The following is a 14564-nucleotide window of genomic DNA, read 5'->3' as shown; positions in this document are numbered from 1 at the left end:
CCATGGCTGAGGCTTCACTCACTTTGAAGTTCACAGGTGAATCAGTACTACTAGGGGGGTAGTGGTGGTCTGGCCTAGTGGATAGTGAGTTGGACTGGTGATCATGAGTCATCAGTTTAAATCCCGCCAGGGACGTGGCCTGGGGTGGTCCAGTGGTCTAGCACCGCGGTCTACAGCGCACACATATGCCCATGTCGGCATGGGTTCGAATCCGGCCCACGCCCGGCTGACATGCCCTCTCTCCCCACTCAGAAAAAATTACTTCCCACCAGGGAACACCACTACTAGTGTGTCCTTGAGTAAGACCTGGGAACACCACCCCTAGTGTGTCCTTGAGTAAGACCTGGGAACACCACCACTAGTGTGCCCTTGAGTAAGACCTGGGAACACCACCACTAGTGTGTCCTGTCCTTGAGTAAGACCAGGGAACACCACCACTAGTGTGTCCTTGAGTAAGACCAGGGAACACCACCACTAGAGTATCCTTGAGTAAGACCTGGGAACACCACCACTAGTGTGTCCTTGAGTAAGACCTGGGAACACCACCACTAGTGTGCCCTTGAGTAAGACCTGGGAACACCACCACTAGTGTGCCCTTGAGTAAGGCACTTAGCCCTAAGTTACTCCAGGGAGACTGTCCCTGTAATCTCTAATTGTAAGTCACTTTATATAAAAGCGTCTGCTGCTAAATGGTTAAAATGTAAATGAGTCCTGCGGGAGGATCTGCTTTATGTTAATCAGGATCTGAATCTGAATCACTTTTATTACGTCTCAACAAGTACAAGAAGCACACCAGAGGAACATTCTTTGGCTTTGGTTCCTCAACACTGACATTGCAGCATCGAGATACAAAATCACAATAATAAGCAAATATAAGTCAAATAAGTAATACTACTACGGTAATAAAGTGGTGGTACTACAGGCCAGAGTTGATAAAGATGCTCATAATGTGTGTGTGTGTGTGTGTGTGTGTGAGAGAGTGTGCCTGTGTGTGTGCCTGTGTGTGTGTGTGAGTGAGTGTGTGAGTGTGAGTGTGAGTCTGAGTCTGAGTGTGCGTGTATGTGCCTGTGTGTGCCTGTGTGTGCCTGTGTGTGCCTGTGTGTGCCTGTGTGTGTGTGTGTGTGTGTGTGTGTGTGTGTGTGTGTGTGTGTGTGTGTGTGTGTGTACGGGTGGAGGTTCTGGTAAAGCTATGGGTCACTGACACCACTGAAGCGTAGTGTTCAGAGGATGGACTGGGTTGATGTTGATGTAAAAGTTCTGTCAGAGGGTTTAACTGGGAGCTGAATGACTTAGCGGCTAATTCAAGTCGAATAGGGAATGAAGCTCAATGTTGGGTTCAGGTACAGATATTTTTTGGGGGGTTCAGGTAGGGTGCTGTGGTTCTGGGGGGGCAGCAGGTAGGGTTAGGCTTAGACCCCTACTAGGGGGGTTAGAGAGGCCGGCCAGAAATCGGTAGGTCGCTGGTTTGATCCCAAACCCCCTGGAGGATGTGAGCTGGTGCCTGGAGGGTTGCTGGCGTCACATCTAACTAGGGTTGGGTACCGAAAACCGGTACCGGTAGGTTACATTCGGTACCTACCGAACCGAATTGCAACAGAGATTTCGGTGCCTCGTTTCGGTTCCTCTGTCGCCCCCTGGTGTCCAAAACGGACGTTACATGCAACCGCACGTGACATCGTCTGTTAGTTCCAGTGCATGTAATCCGAGACGCTCTCAACAAGTGCGAGGCAACGCGCTTGCAAAACAGTTTTGTGATTGGTCTGAATTTAGCGGGAAATATGGATTTCAGGAAATCCCTCTCCTTTGCGTCTCTCCATCACTTTAACAACGTTTTATTGGCAGGGGGAAAGAATTGGAGTCGAATTTTTATTGACAACGGATTTACATGCTGGAAAAACATGCAGCTAAAATTCAGGGAACATTTGGACAATAAGAGACACACGGAAGCTGTGGTCGCATGGTCTTATTACAGGGCAATATGCGCGGTGCAAAAATAATCTAAAATCATCACGAAGAGAACGGCGGAGGTATGGGAAACAGGGTTTCCGTTAACCGGTAATTACCGGTCTTTGTCCGGTAAAATTTGTTGAAGTCCGACAAATTGAAAACTCGTCGGACATAATGTCCGGTGAAAATAATTCCCTCTAAGCACAATTTGAATACAATTTGCTAAAGTTCACATTTTGTATTCAAATTGGCTTCGGACCACCATTTTCAGCTGAGCACCAAACACACACACACACTCATACACACACAACACTGCCTGAGAGAGAAGGACCCGCCCCCTTTAGTTAGCCTAGGCCAGGGGTCGGCAATTAGGTTTGGCCTCGGGCCAATTTTTTTTTGAGCCACTAGATGGCGGGCCCGAACATAATCAAAGGCTAATTTCAGTAATTGATTGTTTAAAAATGTGACACGTTCTAATGCTTTGACTTTTCTTTCGACTGTACACATCGCTAGTCAACTAACACAGCTTGTTTTGTGAACCTGCTAACAATGTAAAGTAGTGTTCTAGTTAACTAGGTAGCTGTCCAATCCATTATGTTGCAGTATTTTGGCTTGACTAGCGAGTTTGTGTTGTGATTCTCAACAACGTTGAAACGTAGTTTCACACTTTTCCATATTTTTGAATAATAAATGTGTGGATTGACGATGTAGCGTAGCCTAACTTATTCTAATAATTAGGTAACATAGTTTCATTCTGATAATTATTCCCCCCTCCTCCCAGACAAGGTCACATTATTATTATTGGATTGGTTGTTTGCGTGCCGGGTGAAGTTAGCCAAACATTTAACCTGCTAGCAAGAGAAACATAATGTCACTCTCCAAAGGTCTAAAGAGGAAAGTTGACGGTGGAAACAGGGCATTTAAAGAGGAATGGACAGTGAACTATACGTTCATCCTACCTGGTTTCATCAATGCAAAGCCGTTGTGAGAGACATTTTCCGTGCTCACAATGTTCCCTTTCTATACATGCGAGTCGTCCTTTTCGTCAATGAATGCGATAAAGACGCACGAGAGGAATCGATGGATGCATAAAAACCTTGAGAACTGCCTGTGGATTAAAGTGACGTCAATATCACCAGATATCAAGCAAATACTGACCGATGGGAGATGCTTTTTGTTTTCGCCGATTTTGTTTTCAATGTTTTTCAGAAAATTAAACAGAATTTGCGTTGTTACTGTTCATATGTGTGTTGCAGTCACATATACGTAAACATTACGTTTGAATGGCTTACTGAGCTCGTGTTATTTTGTTCAAACCACACACGGTATGTCGGCTATTTCAGTACCGTGACGCGTTGTCCACCTGCTTATGATTCACTCTGAGGGGTTCAGCGTCAGTGCGCTTCGGTGCACCTTGCTGCCTGATTGTCTGTCCCTGTGTCATTCACTCTCAACATGGATAAAAGTACAATAAGCATTATTCAGGTGGAGTTCGATTCTCTATTCGGACATTATAGGCGCTATATGTGGGACTGTCGGTCCGATATTATTATTTATAAAAAATAAAAAAAATAAAAAGTGGATTCTCAAAATAATCTGCTGGCCCAAATATTATTGGTGACGGGCCAGCAATGGCCCACGGGCCGCCTATTGCCGACCCCTGGCCTAGGCTAACTAAAGGGGGCGGGTCCTTCTCTCTCGGGCAGTGTTGTGTGTGTATGAGTGTGTGTGTGTTTGGTGCTCAGCTGAAAATGGTGGCCCGAAGCGGAGCGCCTTAACTTTATCGCACAATAACAAGGATAACAAACGAAACGGACAACATTTACACTAAGATGGAGACAAACTTCAGCGATATGATCTAACAGCCGGTCTTCAGGACGACATACAGACCCGTATGAGCTTACAGGGCTATCCCCTATCTATCTGAGAAAAGGCATAGGTCTAGGCTGTAACATCGAACGGAAATTAGCCTATACGCATTGCAAGTTAATTTAAAGCCTATTTATTTTCAAAGAGTTTTATTCTATTTTATTTTATCTGATAAAAGGCATATGAAAGGAAATTAGGCTAGCCGTGTCACGCCAGAAGCCTACATGCTTGCACTGTTCAATAAAATGTTATACATCTAGACATTGTGGTATTTCTTTATATACGTATCCCAGCCTGCCTATCAATTGTTTCTCAATAAACAGTTATGTTCTCCTCATTGTCATACTCCCGAGTCCGATTAAGTATGATTTGACAGGCAGCTAAACGAAATGCCTTCCCAACCAGCGAGACCTGGGGGGTATTCCATCAACGTCGCTAAAGGAAAATCCTGGCTTATTTTGGATAACTCTCGCGAGACTTATCAGAATATGCCTAGATATTTTTAAGAACTCTCGCGAGACTTATCAGACTAAACCTGGATTTTCCTTTAGCGATGTTGATGGAATACCCCCCTGGTTATAGAAATGACGTTGTTTTATTGATTAAAAAAAAAAAAGGGTAAAACTGGAAAGAGAAAATAGAAAACTCACATTAATCCCAAACAATTTAACAAACTTCAGTTAACGTAATGTGGAGTCCGTTCATTGATCGATGCTGTCTGTTCAGTTCCCAGTGAGGCTCCCGTTCAGCGCTGGACATAATGGCATAGCGCGCATGCGAATCATGTTATATTATTATATATTATATAGCTCGCATCTAATCGTATCGGATGAGAAATAGACATTAAATGGCATATATAGGCCGCTACACAACAGTAATCACCGCGACAAACAGCTATATTATATTTTAATATGATGACCGGAATAATTCACGTTTGTCCGGTAAATCGAAATCTTCCCGGACACGATGTCCGGCGGCAATTTTTTCTAACGGAAACCCTGATGGGAAAACAGGGCTCATGTCGGTGTCATCAAAGGTAAAAGTTGGTTTTCTTTAACTCAGCTGATGCATTACCTTGCTGTTGATTGTTTACCGAATGCTCCATCTGACTGTCACACTGTGATTCTACTTGTGTAAACAGTTAATGAGTAACTTTAGCCCGTTTTGTGCGTGTACTCTCATGTAGGCCTACTTCATATTGATGAGCTGATAATCTTTCAGTGTGTGTGTGTGTGTGTGTGTGTGTGTGTGTGTGTGTGTGACTGTCAGTCACAAGTTTATATTCTACGGATGTTGTTCAGTGCTGTATGCGCGTTCCCGGTTCTGTGTGTACTCTTGTGTACTTCATATTCAATGAGCTGATTATCTTTCACTGTGTGTGTGTGTGTGTGTGTGTGTGTGTGTGTGTGTGTCTGTCTGTCTTGGGCGTATCTGTCAGTCACATGTATATTATACGGTAACCTATGTTCAGTGCTGTAGTTCCCCATGTTCTGCTGCAGCTGTAGCATCAGGATATGTTGGTATTTGATCACCTTATATAAAACATCGCCGCTCTGCATTAATGGCGTGCACTCGGAAAATCGCGTCAGTGACCACTGATGTGAAAAATCCTGGATTTCTATATAGATTTTTAAAAAAATCAAAAGTAACGCTTTAAGTACCGTTTCGGTACCGGTACCGTTTTTAAAGTACCGATTTGGCACCGGTATCGAATAAAACCAAACGGTACCCAACCCTACATCTAACGTGCCTACCCTACCACTGCCTACCCTACCTACCACTGCCTACCTACCTACCACTGCCTACCTACCTACCACTGCCTACCTACCACTGCCTACCCTACCTACCCTACCTACCACTGCCTACCTACCACTGCCTACCTACCTACCACTGCCTACCTACCTAACACTGCCTACCCTACCTACCCTACCTACCGCTACCTACCTACCTACCACTACCTACCCTACCTACCACTGCCTACCTACCTACCACTGCCTACCCTACCTACCCTACCTACCACTGCCTACCTACCTACCACTGCCTACCTACCTACCACTGCCTACCCTACCTACTGCCTACCTACCTACCACTGTCTACCCTACCTACCACTGCCTACCTACCTACCACTGTCTACCCTACCTACCACTGTCTACCCTACCTACCACTGTCTACCTACCTACCACTGCCTACCTACCTACCACTGTCTACCTACCTACCACTGTCTACCTACCTACCACTGCCTACCTACCTACCACTGTCTACCCTACCTACCACTGTCTACCCTACCTACCACTGCCTACCTACCTACCACTGTCTACCTACCTACCACTGCCTACCTACCACTGCCTACCTACCTACCACTGCCTACCTACCTACCACTGCCTACCTACCTACCACTGCCTACCTACCTACCACTGCCTACCTACCTACCACTGTCTACCCTACCTACCACTGTCTACCTACCTACCACTGCCTACCTACCTACCACTGCCTACCTACCTACCACTGTCTACCCTACCTACCACTGTCTACCTACCTACCACTGCCTACCTACCTACCTACCACTGCCTACCCTACCTAACACTGCCTACCTACCTACCTACCACTGCCTACCTACCTACCACTGCCTACCCTACCTACTGCCTACCTACCTACCACTGTCTACCCTACCTACCACTGTCTACCCTACTTACCACTGCCTACCTACCTACCACTGCCTACCCTACCTACCACTGTCTACCTACCTACCACTGTCTACCCTACCTACCACTGTCTACCCTACCTACCACTGTCTACCTACCTACCACTGCCTACCCTACCTACTAGGGCTGCACGATTTGGGGAAAAAATCGAATTGCGATTATTTGGACAGATATCGCGATTGCGATTAATTTGCGATTATTATTTTTTTTAAATAGCAAAAAAAAAAAAGAAAAAAAAAGAGGAAGTTTTTGTAAAGTGTGGCCATATCTCCGGCTAGGAAGGTCGTATCAACGTGCAGTTTGTTTGTACGTCTTCAGGGGACTTAGAGGCTCCCTCCTCTAGCACCCCCACAGCCCGAGCTACGAGTGAAAGAACTAAACTTACATTGGGTTGCTTTAAAGTTGGGTTGCTTTAAAATCAAGCTTCAGATTAAAACATGTGATGGAGCATTACTAACCTGACTCAGGTGGTTTGTTTCACACAACCATCTAGGAAAGCTTAATTGGAAGCTGTTTGGAAAAGGGCAGGTACTTTCAAAAAAAAATTCAACCCTAAGTTGCTCACAGTGTTAATAGACACCATGTCTTTTGCGAGGTAGTGCGTGATGGAATTTGTTATTTCACGGTGCCTTCGTGAGCCCTTTTCATATGCCGTAACAGCCGCAAACGACTCTGAAACACTAGGTTGTTTAACTTTGTTAGACTGGGCTACGGGACGTTCACTCAACTCTCCCTTTCTGACCGCACACCCGTCATACAGCTGCCTGTGGTACTTTTTCAAGTGCTGATATAGGTTTGTGGTGTTGCCTCTGGATGTAGCGACTGTTCCACGACAGGTCGTGCACAACACCTGTTTTTGTTGCACATCAGTCGTCCTAAATCCGAAATACTTCCACACAACAGAAGTGCTGCTTTTCTTCGGGACTAAATCGTCCAACGTTGCTTCTGGTTCTGCTGAAGCCATTATCCACCATGAATGTTGCTATTGCTAGCTACCGAAACGTGGGCGTTTCACGTGCGATGTTGTTGGTGTGCGTTCATTGACGTTGACGTTCATTGACGTTGACGTTCATTGTTGACGTTCATTGTTGACGTTCATTGACGTTGAATCCGACGCGCTGTATGACGTATCCCATACGGGTAGTGGTGGTCTAGTGAGTTGGACTTGCGATCGGAAGGTTGTGTGAGTTCAAATCCCGCCTGAAACCACACCACTACTAGTGTGCCCTTGAGTAAGGCACTTAGCCCTCAGTTACTCCAGGGGGAATGTCCCTGTAATTCGTAATTGTAAATCGCTTTGGATTAAAAGCGTCTGCTAAATAGCAAAAAAAAAAAAAAAAAAAAAAAAAAACGCATTATTTCAAATCGCGATTTCGATTTAAAATCGATTAATCGTGCAGCCCTACTACCTACCACTGTCTACCCTACCTACCACTGTCTACCCTACCTACCACTGCCTACCTACCTACCACTGCCTACCCTACCTACCACTGCCTACCTACCTACCACTGCCTACCTACCTACCACTGCCTACCTACCTACCACTGTCTACCCTACCTACCACTGTCTACCTACCTACCACTGCCTACCTACCTACCACTGCCTACCCTACCTACCACTGCCTACCTACCTACCACTGTCTACCTACCTAACACTGCCTACCTACCTACCACTGCCTACCTACCTACCACTGCCTACCCTACCTACCACTGCCTACCTACCTACCACTGTCTACCTACCTAACACTGCCTACCTACCACTGCCTACCTACCTACCACTGCCTACCCTACCTACCACTGCCTACCCTACCTACCACTGTCTACCCTACCTACCACTGCCTACCCTACCTACCACTGCCTACCTACCTACCACTGTCTACCTACCTAACACTGCCTACCTACCACTGCCTACCTACCTACCACTGCCTACCCTACCTACCACTGCCTACCCTACCTACCACTGTCTACCCTACCTACCACTGCCTACCTACCTACCACTGCCTACCCTACCTACCACTGCCTACCCTACCTACCACTGTCTACCCTACCTACCACTGCCTACCTACCTACCACTGCCTATCTACCTACCACTGTCTACCCTACCTACCACTGTCTACCCTACCTACTGCCTACCTACCACTGCCTACCTACCTACCACTGCCTACCTACCTACCACTGTCTACCTACCTACCACTGTCTACCTACCTACCACTGCCTACCTACCTACCACTGCCTACCTACCACTGCCTACCTACCTACCACTGCCTACCTACCTACCACTGCCTACCCTACCTACCACTGCCTACCTACCTACCACTGTCTACCCTACCTACCACTGTCTACCTACCTACCACTGCCTACCTACCTACCGCTGCCTACCCTACCTACCACTGCCTACCTACCTACCACTGTCTACCCTACCTACCACTGTCTACCTACCTACCACTGCCTACCTACCTACCACTGCCTACCTACCTACCACTGCCTACCTACCACTGCCTACCTACCTACCACTGCCTACCTACCTACCACTGCCTACCCTACCTACCACTGCCTACCTACCTACCACTGCCTACCTACCTACCACTGCCTACCCTACCTACCACTGCCTACCCTACCTACCACTGTCTACCCTACCTACCACTGTCTACCCTACCTACCACTGCCTACCTACCTACCTACCACTGCCTACCCTACCTAACACTGCCTACCTACCTAACACTGCCTACCTACCTACCACTGCCTACCTACCTACCACTGCCTACCTACCTACCACTGCCTACCTACCTACCACTGCCTACCTACCTACCACTGCCTACCCTACCTACCACTGTCTACCTACCTACCACTGTCTACCCTACCTACCACTGCCTACCCTACCTAACACTGCCTACCTACCTACCACTGCCTACCTACCTACCACTGCCTACCTACCTACCACTGCCTACCTACCTACCTACCACTGCCTACCTACCTACCACTGCCTACCTACCTACCACTGCCTACCTACCTACCACTGTCTACCTACCACTGCCTACCTACCTACCACTGCCTACCTACCTACCACTGTCTACCCTACCTACCACTGCCTACCTACCTACCACTGCCTACCTACCTACCACTGCCTACCTACCTACCACTGCCTACCTACCTACCACTGCCTACCTACCTACCACTACCTACCTACCACTGCCTACCTACCTACCACTGCCTACCTACCTACCACTGCCTACCTACCTACCACTGTCTACCCTACCTACCACTGCCTACCTACCTACCACTGCCTACCTACCTACCACTGTCTACCTACCTACCACTGCCTACCCTACCTACCACTGCCTACCTACCTACCACTGCCTACCCTACCTACCACTGCCTACCTACCTACCACTGTCTACCCTACCTACCACTGCCTACCTACCTACCACTGTCTACCTACCTACCACTGTCTACCCTACCTACCACTGTCTACCTACCTACCACTGTCTATCCTACCTACCACTGCCTACCCTACCTACCACTGCCTACCTACCTACCGCTGCCTACCTACCTACCACTGCCTACCTACCTACCACTGCCTACCTACCTACCACTGCCTACCTACCTACCACTGCCTACCTACCTACCACTGTCTACCTACCTACCTACCACTGTCTACCTACCACTGCCTACCTACCTACCACTGCCTACCTACCTACCACTGTCTACCCTACCTACCACTGCCTACCTACCTACCACTGCCTACCTACCTACCACTGCCTACCTACCTACCACTGCCTACCTACCTACCACTGCCTACCTACCTACCACTACCTACCTACCACTGCCTACCTACCTACCACTGCCTACCTACCTACCACTGCCTACCTACCTACCACTGTCTACCCTACCTACCACTGCCTACCTACCTACCACTGCCTACCTACCTACCACTGTCTACCTACCTACCACTGCCTACCCTACCTACCACTGCCTACCTACCTACCACTGCCTACCCTACCTACCACTGCCTACCTACCTACCACTGCCTACCTACCTACCACTGTCTACCTACCTACCACTGCCTACCCTACCTACCACTGCCTACCTACCTACCACTGCCTACCCTACCTACCACTGCCTACCTACCTACCACTGTCTACCCTACCTACCACTGCCTACCTACCTACCACTGTCTACCTACCTACCACTGTCTACCCTACCTACCACTGTCTACCTACCTACCACTGCCTACCTACCTACCACTGTCTACCTACCTACCACTGTCTACCCTACCTACCACTGTCTATCCTACCTACCACTGCCTACCCTACCTACCACTGCCTACCTACCTACCGCTGCCTACCTACCTACCACTGCCTACCTACCTACCACTGCCTACCTACCTACCGCTGCCTACCTACCTACCACTGCCTACCTACCTACCACTGTCTACCTACCTACCACTGTCTACCCTACCTACCACTACCGTTGTGCTCTTACACTGGGCGCTGAAGATGTCTGACCCTGTGGGCCCAGAGCGCAGAGGTCTAGTTTCCCCCCCTCCCTCCCGACCCTCCCTCCTCATCCCTCCCTCCCCACCCTCCCTCCTCACCCCTCCCTCCCCACCCACCCTCCCCCAGAGCTCTGTTCTCCCTGGGGGGGACGGGACGTGAAGTTGTCACCCCTCCTCACCCCTCCTTCCCCACCCACCCTCCTCACCTCACCCACCCTCCTCACCCCTCCCTCCACACCCACCTTCCTCACCCCTCCCTCCCTCCCCACCCACCCTCCCCCAGAGCTCTGTTCTCCCTGGGGGGGGGGGATGTGAAGTTGTCACCCCTCCTCACCCCTCCCTCCCCACCCACCCTCCTCACCTCACCCACCCTCCTCACCCCTCCCTCCACACCTACCCTCCTCACCCCTCCCTCCCCACCCACCCTCCCCCAGAGCTCTGTTCTCCCTGGGGGGGGACGTGGGGGGGGGAAGGGGGACGTGTGCACCAACTACATTTCGTTGTCTCAGCACTCGAGCGCTCAGTGCTCTGGTCAATGACAATAAAGTTGAGTGTGGATGTTCAGGGTTCCCACACCTTCTGAAACATCAAGCACCTTTCAATTCCCTCAAATTCAAGGACCCAACACGGGTAGTTTGAGACAGAGCTAGAAGATGAGAATTTATGTAATAGGAACTATCCGCTCACAGACAACAATTAAAACGAAAGAGAGAGAGAGAGAGAGAGAGAGAGAGAGAGAGAGAGAGAGAGAGAGAGAGAGAGAGAGAGAGAGAGAGGGGGGAATTCAAGCACTTTCCAATGACCCATGTCTATTTTGTCAGACTTTTAAGACCTTGATTTCTCATTCTCTGTCTCAAATTCACAAACTGTCAAGGGGTTCAAGGACCCGTGGTTGAACCCTGTGTTGACCTCTGACCTCCTCACCTCACACAGCAGCAGGTCGGTGATGTGGAACACCATGCAGAGGGGGAACTTGGCGGTGAAGAGCGTCAGGAACCACTGGGACGCGTACATGTGGGCCTCCAGGTTCATCTCCTGGAAGTGGGTCCACAGCTCCGGGAGCTGCTCCTGGGAGGAGAGAGGGAAGAGAGAGAAGGTGAGAGAAAGAAGAGAGAGAACATAGAATAAACGGACTGAGGGAGGGGTGGGAAGGAGGGGTTAGGAGGGAGGGTGGGGAGGAGGGGTGAGGAGGGAGGGTGGGTCGGGAGGGGTGAGGAGGAGGGGTGAGGAGGGAGGGGTGAGGAGGGAGGGTGGGGAGGAGGGGTGAGGAGGGAGGGTGGGTGGGGAGGGAGGGGTGAGGAGGAGGGGTGAGGAGAGAGGGAGGGGTGAGGAGAGAGGGAGGAGTGAGGAGAGAGGGAGGAGTGAGGAGAGAGGGAGGGGTGAGGAGAGAGGGAGGGGTGAGGAGAGAGGGAGGGGTGAGGAGAGAGGGAGGGGTGAGGAGGAGGGGTGAGGAGGGAGGGGTGAGGAGGAGGGGTGAGGAAAGAGGGAGGGGTGAGGAGAGAGGGAGGGGTGAGGAGGAGGGGTGGGTGGGGAGGGAGGGGTGAGGAGGAGGGGTGAGGAGAGAGGGAGGGGTGAGGAGGAGGGGTGAGGAGGACATGGGCATGCCCATGCCGACATGGGCATAATGTGTGTGCACTGTAGACCACGGTGCTAGACCACTGGACCACCCAGGCCACATTTTGTTCATATTTGTTCTTTTGTTATTAATATCTTATCTTAAACACTTGTCCAACAATGCGGCCACAACACAAGCTGCCCGTCCATCGCTGGAGGTGGTTTTGATCTGAGGTGTGATCCAATCACTATGTTGTTTTTCCCCCCGTTCTCATTTAATGTAGACACAATCAGAATGTGTAAAAGTGCTGGCCTGGGGTGGTCCAGTGGTCTAGCACCGCGGTCTACACTGCACACATTATGCCCATGTCGGCATGGGTTTGAATCCTGCCCATGCCCTGCTGACATGTACCTCTTCTCCTTACTTTCCTGTCTGTCTTCACTATCTCTATCCACTAAAATGAAAAACATGACTGGGGGCTTCCCCACTCAGGAAAAAAAGAACAAAACAAAAAAAGAGAAAAGAATGTGTAAAAGTCTGCATTTCAATTGCATCGATTGTTTCATTTTAAATCCTTTGGTGGTGGCATACAAAGTCGAAATTATGGAAATTGTGTCACTGTCCAAATATTTGCAGACGACCTGCCTGCACATCCTCATCCCTGTGAAACACAGTGACTGACAGGTGACCCAACATGGGCGCCCAGCAGCTGAGGGGAATAACGATTCTGGTTGAGTAATAAGTTACATGACGCGTTAATATCACAGTTGTCAGATCAGTTAATAACCATCTCTTTAACTGCAGCAGGACGTGGACTGCACTTATACGTCCGGAAGTATCCGGAAAGTATTCACACTCCTTCACTTTTTCCACATTTTGTTATGTTACAGCCTTATTCCAAAATGGATTTTTAAAATAAATATTTATTCTGCACGCAATAACCCATAATACCCCACATAACAAAATGTGGAAAAAGTTAAGGGGTGTGAATACTTTACGGATGCACTGTATAGCGCCTTATTCCAAAGCGCTTTTACAATGGCCTCTCCTTCACCTGTTCACACACACATTAATAATAATAATAACATTAATACTACTACTACTACTACTAATAATAATACATTAGACTTATATAGCACTTTTCTAGACACTCAAAGACGCTTTACAAACTGAGAAGATCGAGTAGTAATGAAGCAATGCTGGGGACACATGGGAAGGGGAGGGGGAGAGGGTTAACTGGTGAAGGCGAGCTTGAAGAGGTGGGTTTTGAGGGCCTGTTTAAATGTTGGCAGGGTGTTGGCCTGTCTGATGTGGTTGGGGAGGGCGTTCACACACCGATGGCGGCAAGCTACCATGCAAGGAGGCACGGTACCCGCTCATTGGGAGCAATTTTTAGGTTCAGTGTCTTGCCCAAGGACACCTCCTCGACACGTGGCCCCCCAGCCGGGGATCGAACCGAACCGAACCGCGGACCTTGGTGATCATTAGACGCCGGCTCTACCTCCTGAGCCACAGCCGACCCACACGGACTTGTTTGTTATTAGGGCTAAGCTGCTGGTGCCACTCACACACTCAGCGCACACACATCACACACACACACACACACACACACACACACACACACACACACATCACACACATCACACACTCACACACTCACACACTCAGCATGGTAAACAGGTTAACTTGGCGGGGGCCCCTGCTGCCCATACGATAAGACAGGCAGCGTGAGGGGGGGGGCGTGAGGGGGTCGGAGCAAGGTAATTAGGTTTGCCGTCTCTGGTACTTTTCCACCGCTTGTGGTTTAGCCTAAAACTGAGGACCAGCCATCCGCTCCTCCGAGACGCTTCCTGCTTTATTGTGGCTGCTGCGTCTCTCATCCCCCTGTGCACACATTGTACAAAATTTTTTTTTTCAACAATATATTTATTGAGTTTTTTGAAAAAGATAAAACAAATCTTGAAAATAAATAATTAGTAATAATGATATATGTATAT

At 49.0% G+C, this 14564-nt stretch overlaps 1 protein-coding gene across 2 annotated transcripts in view; it reads right to left on the bottom strand.

Moving 5' to 3' along the window:
* The window catches only part of rabgap1l (RAB GTPase activating protein 1-like), a 187672-nt gene that overhangs the window by 42211 nt on the left and 130897 nt on the right, over positions 1 to 14564 (bottom strand). For both annotated transcript variants that reach the window (XM_080548270.1, XM_080548269.1), the window contains one exon: positions 11937 to 12080. In XM_080548270.1, the coding sequence (XP_080404396.1) occupies positions 11937 to 12080 (144 nt within the window). The remainder of the gene's footprint in view (positions 1 to 11936; positions 12081 to 14564) is intronic.

The sequence above is a fragment of the Nansenia antarctica genome (assembly GCF_963989245.1).
Source record: "Nansenia antarctica genome assembly, chromosome: 1".
In the NCBI taxonomy this organism is placed as follows: domain Eukaryota; kingdom Metazoa; phylum Chordata; class Actinopteri; order Argentiniformes; family Microstomatidae; genus Nansenia; species Nansenia antarctica.
Note: the sequence above shows the minus strand (reverse complement) of the source record. Positions and strands in the feature narration are given on the sequence as shown.